The 24,380-nt window shown below is 42.1% G+C and overlaps 1 protein-coding gene across 1 annotated transcript; it reads right to left on the bottom strand.

The window, feature by feature from the left end:
* Positions 1-11,637: 11,637 nt before the first annotated feature.
* Positions 11,638-23,880, bottom strand: LOC122134147 (zinc finger C2HC domain-containing protein 1A-like). The gene is made up of 3 exons (XM_042745978.1): positions 23,763-23,880; positions 11,837-11,942; positions 11,638-11,755 (listed from the first exon to the last, which is right to left on the bottom strand). The coding sequence occupies exons 1-3, from the start codon at positions 23,878-23,880 to the stop codon at positions 11,638-11,640; spliced, it is 342 nt and encodes a 113-aa protein (XP_042601912.1).
* Between the last annotated feature and the right edge of the window lie 500 nt (positions 23,881-24,380).

Genomic DNA, 24,380 nt, shown 5'->3' with positions numbered 1-24,380 from the left:
TTTTAATCATTCCCGTTGGTCTCCCACTTATAATGCGGTAAATTCCTGCAAACATTTATTCACTTTAGCCTGTAGGTTGAGTATATTAATCCACACAGATTCTAAAACCAAATCAGTCATTTTAAAATCAACAAAAAAATATCACAGAAATTCAGGCCCTGATATTTATCTATCACCCAAAAGCCGGTATTAGTTTTCCTACACTGTTCATAGGCTTGCAGCCTCCATGTTACAGCTAATGCTGTGAGATTTTATGTATGTTTAATCTTAAATATAAAATAACCTGATCATGTTTGATCAAGGCAAGCGACTGTTCTGACTTTCATTAAAATCCTGTCTATTCATTTGAAATATAGAGTTGGGTTCTGTTTTAATGTACCCAAGTGTACCTAAAATAAAAAGAGTTTAATATACAGGTTTGTGGCTCTTGATTTCTTTTTATTAATTTAAAATCGAGAATCGAAAGCTTGCGAATCGAAATCGAATTGGAACATCTGAATCGTTAAGGTTTTAATGGTATTACTACTCTTACCGATACTGCTTTGATCGATCGATCCGGTACTTTAACGGTATTCTTGTCGGTACTTTTTGATATATATATATAACAAAAGATAAACAATTAACAAAGATACACATTATATAGGCCTACACAGTGCTTTCATTTCAGGAAGGTCTACTACTGTTCAGGTATGGTCTAAACAGAATTCTAGTAAAGTAATCAAATGTAAAATAACGCTGCATAGTTTATCATAGATAGATTAATGCTTATTAAAGCTGAAGTTATTCATTCAAGAGCTGTGAGTGATTTCCTAGAAATGGCTGGCGAGATAAAACGTCTTTATAACAATAATAACATTACATGTATTTTTCCAAGTACCGACAGCAGAACCGATAACGTCAGAGCTTATCGTTACAGCGGTCTTTCAAAATTCAGCCCAGGGGCCCGTTTAATACCGGCTTTCGGTACCCACCCCTACCCAGCCCTATATGTTAATGGAATATTTTTATGAATGACGGCGTGTATCACTGATATTAGTAATATAGCTACTGATGTCTCGATGAAAATGTTTAAGAATCAATATCAGTTTTGTAAAAATGAGAATCGATTAAAATCAAAAAATCCCAGCCCTAATAAATAAGGTAACAGTTTATGTTTTACTTATATATATGATTTAGTCAATCAAGAGCAATCAACAAGTCTCTCTCTCTCTCTCTCTCTCTCTCTCGTCAGTTAACATTGATAAGCTACACTGTCTTGTTTGACTTTCTTTGCCATTTACATCTGACTGAACTACAAACTTTCCAATGACATCTGGTTAAACGGATGCGCTCGACCAGCTGACGCATCTGTCCCGCTGCACGCTCAATCCACGGCACGTTTTTCTCTTATCAGCTCACGCACCAAAGCAATGTTGTGTTACTATATTTCATTTAATATTCGTTTAATATGCAACTAAACATTTACTCACCCCAATGCCATCCAAGATATCCATGTCTTTCTTTCTTCAGTGGAAAATAAGTTTTTTGAGGAAAACATTTCAGGATTTTTTCTTCATATAATGGACTAAAAAAAACGCCTCCGGTTACTATCGTAACCTCGGTTCCCTGAGAGGCGGGAACGAGACATTACGTCAGCTAAGATGTATATGGGAACTCCTCCCTTCTCCACTTTCGCTGAAATCTTATGGGCTAAAGCCAGCTGGGGACAGCTGGCCAATTGACGCGAAGCATGCAAATACTGACACGTCACCGGCAGTATAAAATGCATGGGCGCGAAAATTACGTCAGAATCACGACTGAACGCTAGCACAGCTGATCAAACAGCAACCACGGCGGCTAACGTAATGTCTCGTTCCCGCCTCTCAGGGAACTGAGGTTACGATAGTAACCGGAGGCGTTCCCTATCAAGGCGGTAACTCAACATTACGTCAGCTAAGACGTATATGGGAACCGTATTAAATCCCGCCGTGAGAGCAGTGAAGATAAGCCCTGAACGGGGTCAATCACACCCACACATAAGCGAGACAGTTCCAGCCAATAGCCGCGTCGCTAAGAGTACTCGCATCTGATAGGCGGAACTAGACCAATGAAACATCTGCTCCGACCCTAACAAAATTTGCATATCTTCATGCAATGACCATGAAGGCTGCACTGACTAGGGCAGACACAACACAATGAGCACTCAAGCATGAGAGTTTAAACACAGAGTCGACAGCGTTTGCGGTGACAACTGCATAATCTTATAAACCATAACACAGAGTTAGCAGCTGTGGTAACTACTGTATAGCTGGTTATAACAGTTCACAACATATGAATGAAACTTAACTCACCGAAAGTACATGTGACGCTACAGAGGGTACATCCAGCTTGTAAAACCTGGCGAATGTGTTCTGGGAAGACCAGCCAGCAGCAAGACATAAATCCTGGATAGACATACCTCTAGCCCAGGCCCATGAGGAAGCAATTGCCCTCACGGAATGAGCTTTGATGTTGAGGGGACAATCTTTCCCCTGGCATTCGTAAGCCAACGTAATAGCGTCCACAATCCAGTGAGAAAGTCTCTGTTTTGAAACAGCACGTCCCTTATTACATCCACCAAAGCACACGAACAGCTGGTCCGACTGACGAAAGGCGGCCGAGCGATCCACATATGTCCGCAAAGCCCTAACAGGGCAGACAGTGCTCTGAGCATCAGCGTCACGCGAGGCTGGCGGCTCAGCAGATAAGGCGGGCAGGGAAACAACCTGTGCTCTGAACGGTGTATTGAGTGACTTCGGCACGTAACCTGGTCTCGGCCGGAGAGTGACATTACAGTCGCCAGGTCCGAAACGTATGCAATCGTCGTTCACCGAAAACGCGTGTAAGTCTCCAATGCGCTTCGCCGAGGCGAGAGCAAGAAGCAAGGCCGTCTTCAGGGAAAGCTCCTTTAACCGCAATCGAAGCTAAGGGCTCGAACGGTGGTAGAGATAGAGCCCTCAAAACTAGAGCTAGGTCCCACGGCGGTACGGAGGGCGACCGTGAAGGACACAATCTCCTCGCTCCCCTGAGAAAACTGATAACTAACTAGAGCGTGCTTACCGATCGATTGCCCGTCAACCGGGGAACGAAAAGCAGCAATAGCGGCCACATACACCTTCAGCGTGGATGGCAAACTTCCGCAATCCAATCTGTGCTGTAGAAAGCGCAAAACATCCGACACGGAACAGGTCCCCTGGTCAATACCAATGTCCTGACACCATTTTGTGAAAACTCCCCATTTCAGAGCGTACAGGCGCCTGGTAGACGGCGCGCGCGCGCCTCCGTAAGTGTGCTCAGCACTCGTGAATGCAGAGCGTCCGGCTCATTTAGGGTCCCCCGCAGCGGCCACACATGAAGGTTCCACAGCCCGGGGCTGGGGTGCCATATCGTGCCGTTCGCCTGAGACAGGAGGTCCTTTTTGAGGGGAATTTGCCATGGGGGAACCACCACTAACTCTCTCAGGTCCACGAACCAGGGCTGATTCGGCCAGTTCGGGGCCACGAGTATAACTGACGCTCTCTCCTTCCTGATTTTGCACAACACCATAGGCAGAATCTTCACCGGAGGGAACGCGTAAAGTCTGGCTTCCGTCCAACGCGATGTCAGAGCATCTCCCGGCAGCGGGGAGTGAGATAGCGAGAAGAACGCCTGACAGTGCGTGTTCTCGCTTGTGGCAAACAAATCCACTTCCGCCCTCCCGAATCGATCCCAAATCATTTGAACTGATCCTGGGTGAAGCCTCCACTCTCCTTGAGGAATCCCGTTCCTCGAAAGCATGTCTGCTCCACGGTTCAGGATACCGGGGATGTGCGCCGCTCTTAAGGAGAGAAAGTGTCGGTCCGCCCACAACAGGAGACTCGCTGCCTGTTTGAAAAGAGCTCTGGAAAACGCACGCCGCCCTGGCGATTTATGTACGAGACCACAGACGTGTTGTCGGTTCGAATCAGTACATGTTGCCGCTCCAATTTCGACCGAAAGGCTTGTAGGGCTAAGGACACCGCTTCCAATTCCAAACGGTTTATGTGCCACCTTCTCTGTGACTCCGACCACAGGCCTGAGGCAGGAACGCCCAGGCATACTGCTCCCCAGCCTGCTGTCGACGCGTCCGTCGAGACCACGGTGCGCTGCGTCACTATACCCAAAGGAACTCCTGGGCTGAACATATCCGGGCTGCTCCACGGTCTCGGAGTGCTGACGCAACTGTGAGTGACCGTAATGCGCTTGTGGCCTGAATACCACGCCCTCGGCGGAACTCGGGTCTTCAGCCAAAACTGTAGCGGCCGCATATGCAGCAGACCCAGATGGCACACTGAAGAAGCCGCCGCCATCAGTCCCAAAAGCCTCTGAAATTCCCTCAGTGAAACCGACCTGCCCGGTTTGAAACGACGCAGAGTCGATGAAATTGCCTCTATTCGCTCTTGAGAGAGATGAGCTCGCATCGCCATCGAGTCCAAACATACTCCCAGATATGTTATAGTCCGGCTCGGTAAAAACACGCTCGTCTGCATATTCACACGCAGTCCCAGCGTATCCAAATGGCGAAGCAGTGTTTCCACGTGACTGATTAGCACATCCCTTGAGTGGGCTAAAATCAGCCAATCGTCCAGATAATTCAAGATGCGCATTCCGCTCGATCTGAGGGGAGAAAGTGCTGCGTCCACACACTTTGAAAATGTGCGGGGGACGAGGGCGAGGCCGAACGGGAGCACTGAATACTGATAAGCCGTGCCTTCTAAAGCAAACGTCAGGAAGCGCCTGTGGCGCGTCGCTATTTGAATATGGAAGTATGCGTCTTTTAGATCCACTGAGGCGAACCAGTCCCCGGGCCGTATCTGTGCCAAGATCTGTTTCAGCGTTGTCATTCTGAACGCGCGCTTGTGAAGTGCTCGGTTGATGGGTCTCAGATCCAGAATCGGACGGAGTCCACCATCTTTCTTTGGCGCCACAAAGTAGCGGCTGTAGAAGCCTCTTTCCTGCTCGTTCGGAGGGACGCGCTCTATCGCTCCTTTCTCGAGCAGACTGAGAACTTCCTGTCTCAGAACGGGAAGGTTTTTGGGCATAGTCAGTGACGGGACCAAGCCATTGAAGCGGGGAGGTCTGCGTTTGAACTGAAGAGAATATCCGTGCTGAATTATTCCCAGTATCCACGGTGAAACGCCCGGGATAGCTCTCCACGCGTCCAGGAAGTGACACAGCGGACGCGTTAGCTCTACGGCCACCGTAACCACTGATGGTGTGTTTTGACCGGCGCCCCGTCCCTGCGAGGCTAGAACCACTGGCGGGGGGGGGGGCTCGCGGTGGACATTGTGTGGTATTGGCACTCTCGCGCCCTCGAGAGGCCATTATAATCATGGGTTGTGGCTCTGCGCTGCTCTGAGACAGGGTGTGTGGTGTTGGGTGTTTGGTGCAAGAGGAAGAAAAAGCTCTTTTTGTGGACGGATACATGTTTTTATTGTGTAATTCACACAAACAGAATTTAAACCCACATAGCATTCGTCGCCCGTAGGAACATGGGGAACATGATGCTCTTGAACATGGCGCTTGGGGGCGGGGGCCTCCAGCGCGCTCTCTCTTCCTCCTTAACGGCCCGTCAGGAAGATGGCTTGGTAGCCGGGGATGGCGCGCTGGCTCTCTCGCGGCGCGGGCTCCTCCTCTTTTACTGACGTTTAGTTATCGTCGCTGATAGGTGCTTGGTTAGGATGATGCTATTGTACGTTTCGGTTGGGGGCGCTACGGCGGGCTGTCTAGCCGGTCCCTGAGCCTGGCGAGGCGCAGAAGAAGAGCGGGACCTCGCAGATGGTGACTGGAGTGAGCGACGGGGCATCACGTGGCTCATCGCCTTGGCGCGCTTCTGCGTCTCGGAGAAAACGCTCCGTGACCGACTCCACGGCGTCACCAAAGAGGCCGGAGGGAGTGACTGGAGCGTTTAACAGCGTCTTGCGGTCTGCATCCTTCAGGTCAGCTAGGGTAAGCCACAGGTGCCTGTTAAGGACGACCATGAACCCCATGGAACGGCCGATGGCTTGAGCAGAGCGCTTAGTAGCCATCAGCGCGAGATCAGTTGCCGCGCGCAGATCCCTGATGACGTCAGCGCCGACTGCGCCGCCGTCGAGGGATTGAAGCAGTTTCGCCTGGAACACCTGCAGTATAGCCATAGCGTGAAGAGCAGAAACTGCCTCCCCTGCAGCAGCATAGGCTTTGTCCGCCTGGTGGGCCGTGAATCTGCACGGCTTGGAAGGCAGGCTGCGGTCCGAACCCAACGCAGAGGAATACGGGCACAGGTGCGCGGCAACAGTCTCCTCGACGGGGGGGCATGCGCACATACCCGTGGGCTTCCGCCCCGTCCACGTGTGCAAACATAGCCTGCGTGGCAGAGTGGGTGCGCGCCGATTGGGGTGCAGCCCACGACTTCACCACGTGCTCGTGCACTTCTGGGAAGAACGGGGTTCTTCTCCTCGGTGCGGCCTGGCGGCGGCTCGATTGGAGGAACCACGAGTCCAGCTTTACTTTTCACAGGCTCGTCAGGTGCGTTCCAAGCGAGGTCCAGCTCCGTGACGGCCTTGCTGAGGACCCTGACGAGCTCCTCCTGGAGGTCTGCAGGGCCCTCTTGGTCGGGGCGGTCCGACTGAGACCCCCAATCCTTTTCCGACGCCGAGAGCGACATGTAGTCGTCTTCCTCGCCAGCTTCTTCGAAGGCGACGAAGTTCGCGACGGTGTTGGGGGGGCGGAAGCTAACTTCCGCGAAGTTGACGTCGTCGAACTCGACCTCGGGCGGGGGGAGGGCCCACCAGCGGCTCGCTGGCGGCAGTGGGCCTCATCCCTGCTGTTGCCCGAGCCACTTCTCTCCTGGCTCTGTGGGCGCGCACTGGCAGCTCGGCGCAGTGGGCGCACGTGTCGTCCGTGAGTGCCGCCTCCGCGTGGGCGAGGCCCAGGCAGGTGACACAGAACTGGTGAAGGTCGGGCGGGTTGTTGGGACCCGCGCAAATCTGGCATGTAGCAGCCATCGGATGCGGAGAGGAAAAAACAGGGGTGAGTAGTCCTCTAATGCAACTTCTACGATGACTTAGAAAAGACTTCTAGCGTGAAGAAAGAGATTCTGACGTAATTTTCGCGCCCATGCATTTTATACTGCCGGTGACGTGTCAGTATTTGCATGCTTCGCGTCAATTGGCCAGCTGTCCCCAGCTGGTGTTAGCCCATAAGATTTCAGCGAAAGTGGAGAAGGGAGGAGTTCCCATATACGTCTTAGCTGACGTAATTTTGAGTTACCGCCTTGATAGGGAACTTAATTTCTTTTCCACTGAAGAAAGAAAGACATGGATATCTTGGATGGCACTGGGGTGAGTAAATTATTAGGAAATTTTCATTTTGAGGTGAACTAATCCTTTAAGTTTAAAATAAAAAATGTTTAAATGTAATATATTTTTCTCCTGGTCCTTATTTTAAATAGCTCATAAAAAATATAAATAATTATCGATATCGGCCAATATGAAACACTTATATCGTGATACAGTTTTCAGCCATATTGCCCAGTCCAATTACATAACATTTTAAATAGGGGTGTCAAAATTTATCGTTTCTACGATGCAGATGAGGATGATTCGGTATCAGCTCAGTAATAGACCATAACCGATTATAATGAACTGACACTTTTCTGACGTCATTTGTCGCATATGTGCTTTGTCTCGGTAGCATACAATGGCAGAGGGAGGCGAGACGCGAGTGCGAGTAATTAAAGATGCTCCAACTACTTTTAAAGCCTACATCTGGGCACATTTCGGCTTTTATGAACAACCTGGTAAGCACGACCTGCAGAAGACGCGCTGTGTGCGCTCATGTCACGCACAAATAGAATATGCATGAGGTAATACCACTAACTTGATAAACTACGTTAGCAGTTTTTACCCGAGCTGTTAACACCTGGCAGAGTCTGACTGCTTTTAGAGATGCGCGGATGAGCTCCAACGCCGAATCCACACGCAAAAAATAAATCATCCACCTGCCCAAATAATTTTCTCTGACTTAAGTATCCGCACATGATGGTCATATAACAATTATTCTGTGTTGTTATGCGTGATTATAAATGGATGATCGTAACCTTCAACAGCATTATGGTTATGGTATGGTATGTTATGGTAACATAATACACTTATTAATGAGCGCTGCTTTTAAATTAACATTTCTTTAAAACAATTTATATGACAGATTTTCCTTTCTTAATGGCATAAACAAGCTTTACTCCCAACTGGATTTGTCACTGTTTGAACAGGCGAGCACACACACGCGCGCACACATCACTTTTGAAGAAAAAATTTAAATTAAGAATGCGGTGCATCGCGATGCATTGTGATATCGAATTGAACTGAACTGATGACATGATAATCGTAATCGAACCGAACCGTGAGACCAGTGTCGGTTCACACCCCTGATTTTAAAGGGAGAAGATGATTTTGAACAGCTTTTTAATTGTCAATTTGTTTTTACACTGCAATCAAACTATTTAAGGTAAAAAAAATACCTCTGAACAAACTCCAGTGTTGTGCTGGCTTCCACCTAATACTCTAGGTTGAATACATAGTAACAGTCGAAGAGAGCGGCCAAGGCAGTGAAGTCCGCCATGTGAGCACCAGGTGGGATTACGACCCTCCCCTCGATCGACAGCATCCATTTTTTTTTTTGCAGTCAGGATTGTCTCTCCTTAGTAAAGACAAGAGTCATCACAAAAATTTATATTTCATAGCAATACATTCTATAAAAGATTTTCTCCACATAAATTATTGTAAAAACAGGGCAGGGAGCATACATATCTTCGAAGCAGAGCATTAAAGGATTAGGTCACCTCAAAATGAAAATTTTCCACAGCCTGACAAGGGTGTGGCACTGAACTTTTATTTTGCTCCTAGTAGTGATGGTAAAGGTACTTACTGATTTTCTGGAAGTCCCGATAAATTGTTGAAGGATCCGCGATTCCAAGATGGAAACTCCGGCAGAGGCCATGGGTGGGAAAAATACAATTAACGTTACGTTAAAGGCTGTGAAAACGTCTCCGTCGGAGCTCTCACGGAAACGTTTTCGCGGAATTCCTCTCAGGCAAAAAGTGAACGATATCAACAAAAAGACGAAAACAAAATAAATAACTTTACAACCACAAAACAAAGCCGTGTATAAAGAAACGTAAATTTGAGTAAAAGTCTGTTATTAACGGAGCTTAACGTTAAAGGCTGTGAAAACGTCTCCGTCGGAGCTCTCACGGAAACGTTTTCGCGGAATTCCTCTCAGGCAAAAAGTTAAAGAAATCAACACAAAGACGAAAACAAAATAAATACAACCACAAGACAAAGGCGTGTGTAAAGAAACGTAAATTTGAGAATTAAGGAGCTTGTCTGTCACTGACGACGAGTCAGAAATTCAAGTGCTGCTTCTTTCGCGCTTTTTTCCAGATCTTTCTAGACTGGGTAAACCCCGCCCACTCTGCCGGCGCTTTGATTTCGCCCTGCAGCTCAGAAACAGCTCTGGAAACTTGCACGTTTATCTCTCCTGCTTCCGAAGAAAAAAATATATAACACTGATGTTTGTAAAATAAAAATCCCATGGTACGTATTTATGAGTTAACCAGACAGCCCCAATTTTGGCAAGTAATGCAAATGACATAGTCTACCCAAAATAAAAAGGTTGCTGCTCATAAGTCATTCTGAATAGACACATAACCAACATATATTTAGAAAGCTTGAGAGTTTTGGCTCAAGTTCAACACTCAAAATTAATCAGATATTATTAATATTGAGATATATAAGCTCAAAAATAAAAACAACAAATATTAAGAATATATTTATTAAATGTATAAAAATATTAATATTTTAACATTAATATACATAATTATGTGAATATACTATTGCAACTTATAACCAATGGTCATGCTTCATTTCAAATCTGAGGATGATATCTTAAAAAATTATGCGTTTATGAAGCCTATATTGTATGTCAGGGGAGACTTGTCAAATATTTTATTGCCCTGTTAAGACCCATTTTCACCCAAACACCCATTAACAGTCACAAAACAAACAAACAAAAAATATTCTTGGAATCTTATGTGAATTCTTTAAATAGAAACCTCCTGCAGCAGGTGCATCAGAGTACAAGTTACAGATCACATTTTAATTTATTAATATTACACTTTTACTTAAAGCTCACCATCGAGTATTTATATCATATTCCGGTAATTAATTCTGAACAACAATAATCTGGGGCCGTCCATGTGAAAGGGGTACAAAGAAAGATATTATTTAAAAAAAGGAAAATTACAGTAGTTTACTTTACTATTTACAGTACTATAGAGGCTAAATTGTGATTTTTTTTACAGTAATGCTTTGACTACTGTGATTTCAACTGTAATGCTTGGACTACTGTGATTTTTACAGTCTTACTGTAAACTTTACAATATTCTACTGTAAAAATCTTATACAGTAATGTTACTGTGAAATCGACAGTAAATAACTGTAGATTTCACAGCCATTTTTTACAGTGCACTGTAAATCTACTTTTTGTAAGGTTGTAATATGGTAATATGCTCTTGATGGATGTACATGACATTTCAGTCACCTTTAAGTTTTGAATGTTGTGATGATGTGTAAATATGTTGGACAGACTAGATCAACCAAGGTTGAACAGATGTGATGGATTGTATATCTAATAAATATACAACAATGGTTTCTACAAGTCATTTCATGTTCAATACTGTTAAAAACACAGAAAACAATAAAGAACGGATAAAAAAGTGAAATACAAAAGCAGATTGTTCAGTGAATGAACTGTCAATGCATTTAACATTTAACAACAACATATATATATATATATATATATATATAAAGTAAAATAACAATAGCATTTGAATTCCCTCAAAATGACAATACAAAGAGATACTGACCTGTTAACATTAGAATAGTTGCATTTTGTGTGTGATATGGTCCCATTTTAAAGCCTAGATCAATTTAAGTCAATTTAACATATCAGTATTTTAATCATAATTGTAACGGTGAGAATACTACTCCCTTTGTAGCAATAACCAATCATATTGCACTTTCATTAAGAAAAAAAACAAAAAAAAAAAACTGAGAAGCTTGAGATGAGATTCATTCTACAGAAACAAAAGCAGATTACAAGGGCAATATTTGTACAGCACAAGGATTTGCCAAGTCCATTAGTGGGTTGGAAAGGAATACTCTTTTTAGGCTACAGTGAGTCAGTTGTTCTATTATGTGAACTTATTAAATGCACATTGGTTTCACTTCGCACTCGCAGCAGAACTTGGCCTAGTCCACAGGGTACTTGGTCCCACACAAGTGGCAAACCTTGGTGCGTGGTGTGGAAAAATGTATTTCATTTTCATTTTTCACATCATTCCTAACAAAAGTTCAAGATGTGAATAAGTCAGTGTGGTCTAATAAAAACAATTCTGCAACCCAGAGGTTAGGTTAGGAAAAAAGAAAAAAAAAACTGGCCTAAAAACACTGACACCTGACTAAAAGACATTTTGTAACTGATGTTGTGAAATAGAAAAGACAAAAAAATAAGTGATTGAATAGGAGCAGTTGATGGCTCTCCCAGTCCATTTCATTAGCATTATTCACCACAAGAAGTCACTCTCACATTTTGGACCTTCTTCTTGTTCATCCCTATACCAGAAGGTGGATTCCTCAGCAAGCTTTGTGAAACCATGACCTTGGGTTTCATGTTCCCTCTGCAAACACAAAACATGATGATCTTAAAAGCCTGAAGAAAATGACAAATATCAGGACTGGTCAGTGAGCTGGTGTCTTACTCAGAGGGAGAGCTGGTCAAGCCATATGAGGTGTTTCGTAATGGAGAGTATCCTGATGATACACTCCTCACTGTGCCAGTGGATGAGGTTTTGCTGCTAGGAATACCTGTAGAGGAAAAGGGGAAAGAGCTTTTCGAGCCTTGATTTTTTTTTTTTAATGTCCTTATTTTAATTTGAATAAAAAATGTACCATCTTTATGTCACTTTATGTTCTCTAATTCTTTGCTTTGTGTGAGGAACAGGGCCAAAAATATCTGAATATATATATATATATATATATATATATATATATATATATATATATATATATATATATATATATATATATATATAAAATATTGTCTTTTAGGAGCACACCAAAACCTCTTACAACTGATGGATGCTTGTCAACTCAATGGTACCAATGTGCATTTTAAATGTTTTGAAGAGAGTCAAAAGACAATTTTACTTTCTTACTGATGTTAAAAATTAAAGTATTAAAAGGAGACAACGGGAGGTCGGACAAAATTAGAAGAATACATGGACAGGTTCAGTGTTGTTACTGTTACCTAAAAAAAAAAAAACTATTACAAAACAATTAAAGGTGGGGTAGGCGATTTTAAAAAACGCTTTAGAAAACTGATTCGGGCCGAGTAGCAAAACAAACTTATGGCCAATCAGCAGTAAGAGGCATGTCTACTCATGATGTGGACGAGAGAGCATTCAGTGCACACTAGTCTGCTGCACAGGACGGACATGAGTGGAGCTGAGCGACAGAAAGATAGAGATGGCAGATAAAAAACAAAAGAAAATGTCTGCAGAACAAAAAATTTCAGTTTAATTTTAAACCTTTTGTAAGGAGTTATTTATGCTCTATGGATGACTTTGAAATGGATAAGACGATGAGCCAAGTTTTTAGAAGTTAAGATTAGATTAGACCACACCCTCTCCCAGTTGACCGATAAGTCAAAATCTGTTAATTCACGATTCCATATATGTTTAATAGAAAGAGGCTTTGCAGTGTGATCATAAAGTTTACAATATATTAAAGAAACAGATGGCCGACCAGAGGATGGTGCGACCCAATCCCACATAGGATGAGAGGAAATAGGGGATGCCCAGGGAACTCCATAGGCCTTGAGAGCAGAGCGTAACTGAAAAAAGACAAAATATGATGATGCTGGTAAACAAAACTTAGTTCTATGTTCTTGAAATGAGCAGAGTCCTTGGTTATCATATAAGTCACCGCATGTATTTATGCCCAATGTAGACCAAGAGGACTGGACAAATGGCCGATTTCCACATAAAATTTTAAGTTGTTCCATAAGGGTGTGTTGTTACAAATTTGAACGGTCCTCACTTTTCGTTACACACTTTTCAAGACAGTAATAGAATTGGCCACAACCGGGCCAAATTTATATGTATACTTTTTATTTCCTGTGACAGCAAAAAATTACAGTTTGGAGCCTATGTGGTATGACCTTGTCAGCTTCGATTACTCTCCATGAAACTTTAGATTGAGGGTCAAACCAAGTATGAAGAGCCTTAAATTGAAATGACAAATAATATATAATTCAAAATTTGGCACAGCCAATCCTCCAGAAAGTATAGGTTGGCACAACATGGCAAGTTTTATGCTGCGTTCCAGGCAGGTTTTTGAGCCCGTAAGTCACGACTTCAAACCACGACTCATGACTTTGTAGCGTTCCAGGCAAGTCACGCCAACTGCCTGAGCGCAAGGAATTGTAGCTAGATTATTAATTTTATTGCAAAGTTATATTGTCCTAAAGTCTATTTCTACCGTGTACCACTTGCATTAACACTGCATCTGTAAGCAATATTATCCGTAGGGGCTGCCATAGTTGTTTTGCGGGCTATATGATGTCAGAGCTCGGAATTGGGAGTACATCGATCTAGTACAAGTTCACGGGTGGGAAGTCACGGGTTGACTGCCGTTCTGGTGCACTTTCATGGGTAGAAGTTTGGAAAAACACGGGTTACAGGTTGCCTGGAACGCAGCATTATTCTGGGCCGTTTACCATTCCAGATAAACTGGGAAAGTATGGAAATGATCTCCTTAAAGTAACCTGGAAGAGGGGAAAGTGGCAACATAGAAAAAATAAAATTAAGCCGAGGTAACAAATTCATTTTGACGGTGGATTTTGCCTTGAAGAGAGACTTTAAGATTATTCCATCTTTGAGTATCACTTCTGATCTTGACTAAAATGTTATTAAAATGGTTTCTTGCAATTTTATAATGTCTTTATATTTATGGTAATACCCAAATAAATGAAAGAATCTTTAATATGAATGAATGAGGGGATAGGAGAGTTAACTTTAACATTGTTAGTTGGCATTAAAGTAGATTTGGTCCAATTTATCTTGTACCCCGATAAACTACTAAAGTGTTCAAATTTCTTAATTATACCGGTTATTGACATATCAAAATGATCAAAATATAAGATAATGTCATCAGCGAACAATGAAATAATATGATTATGGCTATGAATCTTAATCTGTGGACAGTCTATTTTCCTAATGGCTTGTGCTAGTGGTTCAAGGGATAAACAAAACAGTGAAGGGCAAAATGGACATCCCTGCCTCGTTCCATGCAGTAAAGGGACCTGGGGGGGGGGTCTAAGAGCAGTCTAAGAGTTAAGACTGATGCCTCAGGTAAGTGGTAGAGTGTCTTAATCATAGTAATGTAATGTTCACCGAAACCAAAACATTGCAGAACTGCCCACATATAGTACTACTTAAGCCTATCAAAGGCTTTTTCTGCGTCACGTAAAAAAAAAACCCACAATGATTCGGAAGAGAGTCTGCAAAATCAAGTACATGAAACAGTCGACCCATGTGTGATGCCCCTTAATAAAACCGGATTGGTCCTCTTTGATTAAGCTATGAATTACTCTTTAATTAAGCTATGAATTACTTTCTCCATGTGAGAGAAAGAGAGTTTTAGCATAAACTTTTAGATCGCATGGTCTGTAGTTAGAGAAATCTAACGGATTTTTACCCTTTTTAAGAAGCAATGATATCAAAGATGTTTTTTGGTCTCTATGAAAAGTACCATACTCTATTTCAAAATTAAATGAATCAAGCATGAGAGTCCTTACCACATCCCATATTTCTAAATATAATTCAGGAGGAAGGCCATCTAGGCCTGGTGACTAAAAATTTCGTTTTTGTAAGTTTTGTAATAATTGGATGTTATTTTCTAATTGTGTAAATTGGCGAGTTTTTGCTTTGGCAAGAGCAGAAGGAAATGATATACAGTATCCTCGTATTGCACATTCAGTCGTTTCCCACAATATTTGAGGGTCTACATCACAAGATATATCAATTTCGAGAAACTCCTCTATATGATCTTTTAGCGAATTAATGAATGTCTGATTGTTTAGTAATGATGTGTTAAGATGCCTTCTAGGGGCCTTGGTCTTAATGTTGGAAAGGTGAGCATTCCATAAAACTGCAGAGTGATCAGACAAAAAAATTGGTAATATAGAGATGAAAGAGTTAGATGAAATTAAAGATGGGCTGAGAAATATGTAATCTATCCTAGAGAAAGTCTTATGTCTATTAGAAAAAAGTAAAGTCCTTAGATGAAGTATTCTGGATTCTCCAAAGATAGATTACATTTAAGTTCTGCGATAAATTTATTCAATAACTTAGAGGATGGGTTAGCTGTAGTATCAGGGTGAGATTTATCCAGTGCAGGATTTAAGAGAGTTAAAAGAGATTAAAATCATCACCCATCACTAAAGGACAAGCAATCTGCTCAGCTAATATATTTGAAATATTTGTGAAAAATGCAAAAATCTGCCTCATTCGGGCAGTAAATGGAGACCAGTGCTAACCTGCTATTATATATTTTACAGTGTATAAAAACAAATCTACCTTCATCATCATTCCCGGACCGGTATGTTCAATAGTTAAATGTAACCTCCTATCGACTAAGATAAGCACCCTCTTAGTTTTATTATGAGCACAAGAGAAGGCTGCCAGTTTGTTATACTTGTTTTGAAAACATGCCACATCGCATTGTTTTAAACGTTTTTCTTGTATCAGGGTACAGGAAAGCGATTTATGGTGCAAATATTCTAATATCCGGGTATGCTGAATATGAGAATTTAGGCCATTTGCATTCAATGATAAGATATTCAGAACCTACATTGTGTGCTCGCAATGTCAAGATTATGTCTACCTGAAGAGAAACAAAAGCAATGCCATAATGCCAGTGACATGTAAATGTTAGTATGTATCCTAGATACCAAACTACCTAGATGCATAATGCTTTTAAAAGAAAAGCAAAATAAATAAAATGTCTGTCTAAAATGATGTCTGTTGAAGAGCATAGAAAAAAAAACAAGGAAAAGGAACGACAAACAACTATGTACAAAAGCCAAAGCAGACCACACATTACCAAGAGTGTAAGTCTGCATAAACAAAACAAACAAATGTTGATGCGTGACCAGTCCACTTCAGTGGAAGACATGTCCCCAAAAGGCCCACTGAGCCAAAAACTTAGAAATCAAACCTGCTCTCCATTAGCCCAAAAATAGTAATAATAAAAAAAAAAAAAAAAAAATCATAATTATTTACCAGTCCAAATTTAATATCCAAATCCGTTAAAGCATTTTTAGGCTGCATTAATTAGGTAAACCGGGAACATTTCCCATAACACCCGATGTACTTGCTACATCATTAGAAGAATGGCATCTACGCTAATATTAGTCTGTTTCTCTCTTATTTCGAGGTCACCATAGCCACCAGATCCAGTCTGTATCCAAGTCAGAGTGTCACTGCAGTCACCCGGATCCAGTACGTATCCAGTCCAGATGGTGGATCAGCACCTAGAAAGGACCTCTACAGCCTTGAAAGACAGCGGAGAGCAGGACAACTAGAGCCCCAAAGACAGATCCCCTGTAAAGACCTTGTCTCAGAAGACCACTGGGACAAGACCATAGGAAACAGATGATTCTTCTGCACAATCTGACTTTGCTGCAGCCTGTAATTGAACTGCTGGTTTCGTCTGGTCAGAGGAGAACTGGCCCCCCAACTGAGCCTGGTTTCTCCCAAGGTTTTTTCTCCATTCTGTCACTGATGGAGTTTTGGTTCCTTGCCGCTGTTTCTTCTGGCTTGCTTAGTAGGGGACACTTTATTTACAGCGATATCGTTGACTTGATTGCAAATGATTGCACAGATACGATTTAAACTGAACTGAGCTGCATCACTGAATTCAATGATGAACTGCCTTTAACTGTCATTTTGCATTATTGACACACTGTTTTCCTAATTAATGTTCTTCAGTTGCTTTGATGCAATCTTTTTTGTTTAAAGCGCTATATAAATAAAGGTGACTTGACTTGACTTGACTTGACTTGACCAGTCAGCGGATGAGCATACAGGACAGGGGCAAGATTCCAAAACAAAATTAACAAGTGTCCATGGCCACCTTGTTATTGTCCTCTTCAGGGCAGTTAGGATCACCACAGAGCTCATCTCGTTGAGCTGAAAGGATGGAGACGGCAGCCGTTGCCCTCCCGCTGCTTTGTAGCGCTGCAGAATACGTCTTCTGTGACAGTAAATTAACAAAATCCTCCACCTTTGAGGAGAGTCGAACATCATCTGCTCATCTTTGTGCCATAGTTTAACTACTGCCGGATATGTGAGGAAGGGCTGGAGACAAAGTGCTGTCATCTTCTTCAAGACTGGATTAAATCTCTTTCTGGATTAAATCTCTTTCTCTTTCTCTCATTATTGCTTCCGGCTTTGCTACCGTTCAGACGTTCTAGCTTACTGCTCTGCGCTTTGCTTCTTATTTCTGTACTTTTCTCAGATTTTTCTAAGATTTTTACTTCAGCAGATCAGCACAGTGCTCAAACAACAGATTTTTGGCACAAACACTAAAACTAAAAACTCTTTGGGACTGGAATTATACTACAAAAAGAAGACTTTGCCTCCCACTGCCAGCAGCTTACATTCCGGAGACGAGAAAACAACTGACTACATTCAGACAGAAGAGAGAGAAAATGCGTCCTGTTGAATATACTTGTTGCATGAACTGCTGCCAAACTTCTACAAAGGATTTGTGGTTCTTGAAACAAAGTTACTTGCTGGACTTCCAAAACAGGCGAAACACTCAGCAGATCGTCGTCATGGACCCTCTCAGCATACAGCCGGTGAGTCCCATGAATCTTCTGAATCTCAACAGTTTATACCAAGTGTAGAGGAACAAGCCGAAACTGGTCGCCACACTAATAGATGGCACAAACAAGGAGCGAGACCCAAAGGAACACGAGACATCAGATCGTCACGAGTTTCTCGTATTGCTGCTGTATCATCCTCTACCCCAGATTCGGCTATGATAAGGCTTGTGAATACTGGTATTCTGCCACCCCCTATACATCTTGAGAACAGATTTGAAGCATTAATGAATGCGGATGAGGAATCCCCAAATGTGATTAAACATGTATCGGATCAACCAGCAGCTAACACTGCTACTAACAGGCGCTCAAGGTCGAGCAGACAACGACATTCAGCTCAGAGTGCAGCCGAGCCCAGGACTCTGATAGTGGGTGACTCTATTATCAGAAACATCAGTAGCAGGACTACAACAACATGCTGCCTTCCTCAAGCAACGGTTTCTGATGTGAACAAGGAACTTCAGAACATTCTGATGAAGCACAAGACTGCAAATCGAATCATCATCCTCATGTGGGGAAGAATGATATTCGGAAAGAACAGTCAGAACTCCTTAAGAAGGACTTCAGTGAACTCTTTGAAACACTTCGAAGACTCAAAGTTCAGTCGTTCATCAGTGGACCACTTCCAGCAAGGGGAACAAATATGTTTTCACGGTTGCTTGGGTTGAACACATGGCTACAAAGATATTGCAATATAAAAGGAGTGAATTTCATCGACAACTTTAATCTGCTCTGGGGCCATAGACAACTGTTAAAACCAGGATGGCCTCCACCCTAACAAACTTGGAGCTAGAGTGCTTAAGGACAATATCTACTTCTGCTTACGCCATCCTTCAACAGAGTATGTCAATTCATTCAGCACACACACACCAGGTCCGAGTCATCATGTGGTTGACATATCCCACAAGGACACTGATAACACCATCCAGCCACAACAAGCACTGCTGATGGACACTATCCCGGCTGAGCCCTGCCCACAGAGCTCCTCACAGACAGACTGTGATGTATCAAAACAGATACAAGACTCAGCACCCAAGGACGACCTTCTGGAAAACAGCCAGGGAAGCCAGGACAACATATCACAGTCACTGGAAACACCAGAGACACAGCCCCTCTCACCGGACACATTATCCCTCTCTCCAGCATCTCCACTTCTGTGCTTCTCACAGAAAATGGAGGAGTTGGTGTATGCTCGGACTAAACTCTCTCACTCATTCGCTGCAAGCCCGCAAATATCACCAAAAAAAACGGCGGGCCCCCCAACCACCAAAGCCTGTGGGCCCTGCTCCTGTGAGAGCTCTCCGACCGCTGCCACAACGCCAGGGCCCAACCCCTCCATCTGCTGTAGGTGAACCAAAAACAACTGATAGCAGCTCTCAGTGATATGTGTCGGGTCCCCGCTATAATAGCAGCAACATTCACAAATGTTTACAGAACAAGCGGGAACCCAGTGTGCCTGTAGCTTTCTCTATTTCAGTTTTATCACGTGATAGAAAATCTAAGGTCTTTTCAAGCTCAAGGGCAAACTCATCTAATCTGCGGCCTATAATGCATCAAACTAAGATTGATGTAAAGACACAAAGTACTGCCATCAAGTTAGCATTTTTAAACATTCGCCTCACTAAAAAATAAATCATTTTTAATCAATGACTTTATAACCACAAACAATCTGGATTTTATGTTTCTAAATGAAACATGGCTAGAAGACAGCTGCAGTGCAACAGTCCTCAATGAAGCAGCCCCTCCTAAACTTTACTTTCATGAGTGTCTGCAGGACTGTTAGGAGATGTGGAGGTGTAGCTGCTCTATTTAAAGATGTCTATCAATGCAAGCAAATGTCATTTGGTCAGTACTTGTCTTTTGAATATCTAGGGATTGTGCTGAAAGGTGCTCAACGCATTCTGTTTATCATTATTTACAGGCCTCCAAAATACTCTCCAGCCTTTTGTTGAAGAGGTCACAGAAATGTTATCAATGATTTCCTCAGAGTTTGACTGTTTTGCTATTGCAGGGGATTTTTAATATTCATATAGATAATGCAGAAAACAAAATTACAAAAGAAATGATAACGGTTCTAAAAACCCTTTGACCTGATTCAGCATGTGCATGGACCCACACACAAAGGTGGACACACTTTAGATTTAATCATCAGTAGGGTTCTAAAAATTTCATCCATTGTTATTAAGGACGTAGCACTAGCTGATCACTTCTGTATTTTCTTTGATATATTGATCTCTGCTACCACTGAATGTAGATCTGTCTCTGTCAGAAGGAGAAGCATTAACGAGAACACTAGTGTGCTGTTTATGGAGGCTATATCTCTAACACCAAGCATTTCTGCAGACTCTGTTGATATTCTCCTTGATTTCTTTAACTCAAAAGTTAAGAATGTTATTGATGATATTGCTCCAATAATAGTCAGTAAGAAAACAAACAGACAGAAATCAGTTTGGAGAAGATCAACAGCAGTTCAGAGTATGAAAAGACAATGCAGAAAAGCCGAGCGGATGTGGCGGAAGACGAAACTTGAAATTCACTATAACATCTATAAAGACAGCCTTCATGCTTTTAATGTGAAACTAGCCACAGCTAGACAGAATTTCTTCTCAAACCTTATAAACAACTTAACTTAAACAACACTCGTACTCTTTTTGCCACTGTTGAGAGACTGACAAACCCCCCAAGTCAGATTCCCACTGAAATGCTCTCAGTTAGCAAATGCAATGAGTTTGCTTCCTTCTTTTCTGAGAAGATCATTAATATCAGGAAGGCAATTAGCACATCCTCAAGTAATGCAGAGGTCAGACAGATCTGGACGCAATATCAAAAAGATACTATGTCTATTTTTGAAGCAATTGATAGCAAAATTTTGGAAGAAAAAGTGCAGCACCTAAAATCGTCAACCTGCTATCTCGACACACTTCCCACATCTTTTTTCCAAAAGTGTGCTTAACTGTTTAGAAGCAGATCTCTTAGAAGTGGTGAGCGCCTCACTTCTTTCTGGGACATTTCCAAACTCCCTGAAAACTGCAGTTGTAAAGCCCCTCCTGAAAAAGAGCAATCTTGATAACACCATTTTGAGCAATTATAGACCAATATCTAATCTTCCTTTTATAGGCAAAATTATAGAAAAGGTAGTTTTTAATCAGCTGAACAAATACTTAAACTCAAATGGATACCTGGACAATTTTCAATCTGGTTTCCGACTGCATCACTATGCACAGAGACAGCGCTCATTAAGATAATAAATGATATTCGCTTAAATTCTGACTCTGGTAAAATATCAGTGCTGGTATTGCTAGATCTCGATGCTGCGTTTGACACTGTCGATCATAACATACTACTAGAGAGACTGGAAAAACTGGGTCGGGCTTTCTGGGATGGTACTCAAATGGTTCAGGTCATACTTAGAAGGGAGAGGTTATTATGTGAGTATAGGAGAGCATAAGTCTAAGTGGACGTCCATGACATGCGGAGTCCCACAAGGCTCAATTCTGGCACCGCTCTTGTTTAGCCTGTATATGCTCCCACTAAGTCAGATAATGAGAAAGAACCAAATTGCCTATCACAGCTATGCCGATGATACCCAGATTTACCTAGCCTTATCGCCAAATAACTACAGCCCCATTGACTCCCTCTGCCAATGTATTGATGAAATTAATAGTTGGATGTGCCAGAACTTTCTTCAGTTAAACAAGGAAAAAACTGAAGTTATTGCATTTGGAAACAAAGATGAAGTTTTCAAGGTGAATGCATACCTTGACTCTAGGGGTCTAACAACTAAAAATCAAGTCATGAATCTTGGTGTGATTCTGGAGACAGACCTTAGTTTCAGTAGTCATGTCAAAGCAGTAACTATATCAGCATACTATCATCTAAAAAACATTGAAAGAATTAGATGTTTTTTTCCAGTCAAGACTTAGAGAAACTTGTTCATGCCTTTATCACCAGCAGGGTGGACTACTGTAATGGTCTCCTCACCGTCCTTCCCAAAAAGACCATTAGACAGCTGCAGCTCATCCAGAACGCTGCTGCCAGGATTCTGACTAGAACCACCAGAAAATCTGAGCATATCACACCAGTCCTCAGGTCCTTACACTGGCTTCCAGTTACATTTAGGATTGATTTTAAAGTACTTTTACTCATTTATAAATAACTCAATGGCCTAGGACCAAAATATATTGCAGATATGTTCACTGAATAAAACCTAACAGACCACTCAGATCATTAGGATCGAGTCAGTTAGAAATACCAAGGGTTCACACACAAAACAAGGGGAGTCCGCTTTTAGTTACTATGCTGCCCGCAGCTGGAATCAGCTTCCAGATGAGATCAGATGTGCTAAAACATTAGTCACATTTAAATCTAGACTCAAAACTTAACTGTTTAGCTGTGCATTTATTGAATGAGCACTGTGCGATGTCCGAATTGATTGCACTGTATTTTACATATTCACTGTATTCTATGTAAAATCATTTTCTATTTTTAACTGTTTTAAATTAATTTTAAATAAGTCAATTTTTAAATCATTTCCAATGTTTTAAAATTTCTTGTTTTATGTTTTTATAATTGCTTGTTTTATTTTTGTAATTATTTTTCTTCATGATTATTTTACCTTCTTTTATGTAAAGCACTTTGAATTACCATTGTGTACGAAATGTGCTATATAAATAAACTTGCCTTGCCTTGCCTTGCCTAGTTGTGGCTGGACTAAAGTCGGGAAAAAATAGCTGTGTGACATTGTCCTGTGTATATTTCACCAGATATGCCTGCCGAGCACCTTTCAGGATTGCCGACCTGTCATGCCATTTTAGTACATGGAAGATGAGAGTACGCGGTCAATCTGAGTTTTTCCTTCCGTCATACTTGCGATGGGCCCGGTCAATCTCGATGTCATGGCCTTTCAGTGAAGGGATCCACTTGGAAAGATTAGCTCTAAGGAAGCCAGCTGCATTGAACACATCCGCCCCTTCTGGGAAACCCCACCAGTCATACGTTTTTTTCTCCTGCTCCTATCTTCAATGTCTGTCATTTTTTCGGTGATCTGTTACAGCTGATTTTCTTAAGTTTGTGACTTTTCTCCTATCCTCATGTGTTGCTGCTTGAACTGAATTGACCTGATCCTGTGTCTGCTTTGCTGCGTTGGCTAGCTTTTTCAACTTCTGCTTTCAGTTCTTTTACAGAATTTTACAGCGCTAGCTTGATACCATTAGCTATAGCAGCGTCGAGATCCTCTCTGGAGATGGTGGAACCTTTGAATTTTTTCTTTATTGGTGATTGTTCAATCTCTCTTTTCCCGAACGTCGTTGACTGCTGGGGATACTCATAGTGGGCTAGGTAAAGAGTGGTTCAAAATTTACTGACAGGATATATACAATTTCTGACTAAGTGAGCAGAGTGAAGGACTATGCGTGCATTGCTGCCGAAGGGTCACGTGATCTCCAAATTTTCAAAATAGTGGCGTGTTCCTTTAAGATTGAGCCCATACACAGCTAATTGGAAAAAAAAAACTAACATGTACTATAAAATTATATAAAAAATATTCAAAATAATACAAGCTGGATTGGAAGCAATAAAAACTAATCTTTTTTCCCCACTAAAGTGGGCGAACACAGGAGCAATCCTGTAAGTTTAATAGCTCTGGTTGTGTCAAGTTTTACAAAAGGGATTCTTGATAAAATAACAAGAGGGAAATAATTGATTAGAGATGGAAATAACTTATTAAAACAAGTCCATACCTGTGCCAGCACTCTGCCCATAGGCTGAGCGCTGAGGTAGACGAGAAGACACTGTGGATACAGCAGGAGAGTTTGCCACCTTTGGTGGAGGAGGTCTGTACTGCAGACACAGAAACATGCATTGTTTATATCAATCCGATCAAAGCACTCTAAACAAATGGTGCAACTGATGGAAATAAAGTTAAGGCAACATGAAGTATCAATTTCTACATACTCTGCAGAGCAATATTCCGGCATGCACGCATACACTTTAGTGCTACCCACTCAAGCAGTTGAGTTTACCATCTAGTTTCATTTGTGACCCTTTATTTGGCATAATACATAGTTCTTTTTACGTGGGAAAGCAGTTTAAATGACAAATATGGTTGTTGTAGGCAGCCCACAGGCAGCAAATCAAGGTCTGCACTCTAAAATTCTCTTTATTTAAACAGGAAATAAATACAAATAACAGACATTTCGGCTGACACTGAAGAAGACAGCAAGCCAAAACGTCTGTTATTTGTAACGTTTAATATAAGAAATAAGTCTTTGCACCTACAAAAGCAGCAGGAGAGCGCGGTGAGTGTTGAGATCGGAATATTTTGGATTTTGAAAAGCCTGTTGACTTTTGCAGTTTAT

Source organism: Cyprinus carpio, chromosome B19 (genome assembly GCF_018340385.1).
Source record: "Cyprinus carpio isolate SPL01 chromosome B19, ASM1834038v1, whole genome shotgun sequence".
NCBI lineage: Eukaryota > Metazoa > Chordata > Actinopteri > Cypriniformes > Cyprinidae > Cyprinus > Cyprinus carpio.
Note: the sequence above shows the minus strand (reverse complement) of the source record. Positions and strands in the feature narration are given on the sequence as shown.

Bases quoted from the DNA above. Each gene is read 5' to 3' on its own strand.
- LOC122134147 (XM_042745978.1), bottom strand. From the start codon at position 23,880: ATGTTTCTGTGTCTGCAGTACAGACCTCCTCCACCAAAGGTGGCAAAC. The intron at 11,943-23,762 runs GTATGGACTTGT...TTTCCTCTACAG, and splicing joins TGGGCAGAGTGCTGGCACAG to GTATTCCTAGCAGCAAAACC. The intron at 11,756-11,836 runs GTAAGACACCAG...TTGTGTTTGCAG, and splicing joins TTGACCAGCTCTCCCTCTGA to AGGGAACATGAAACCCAAGG.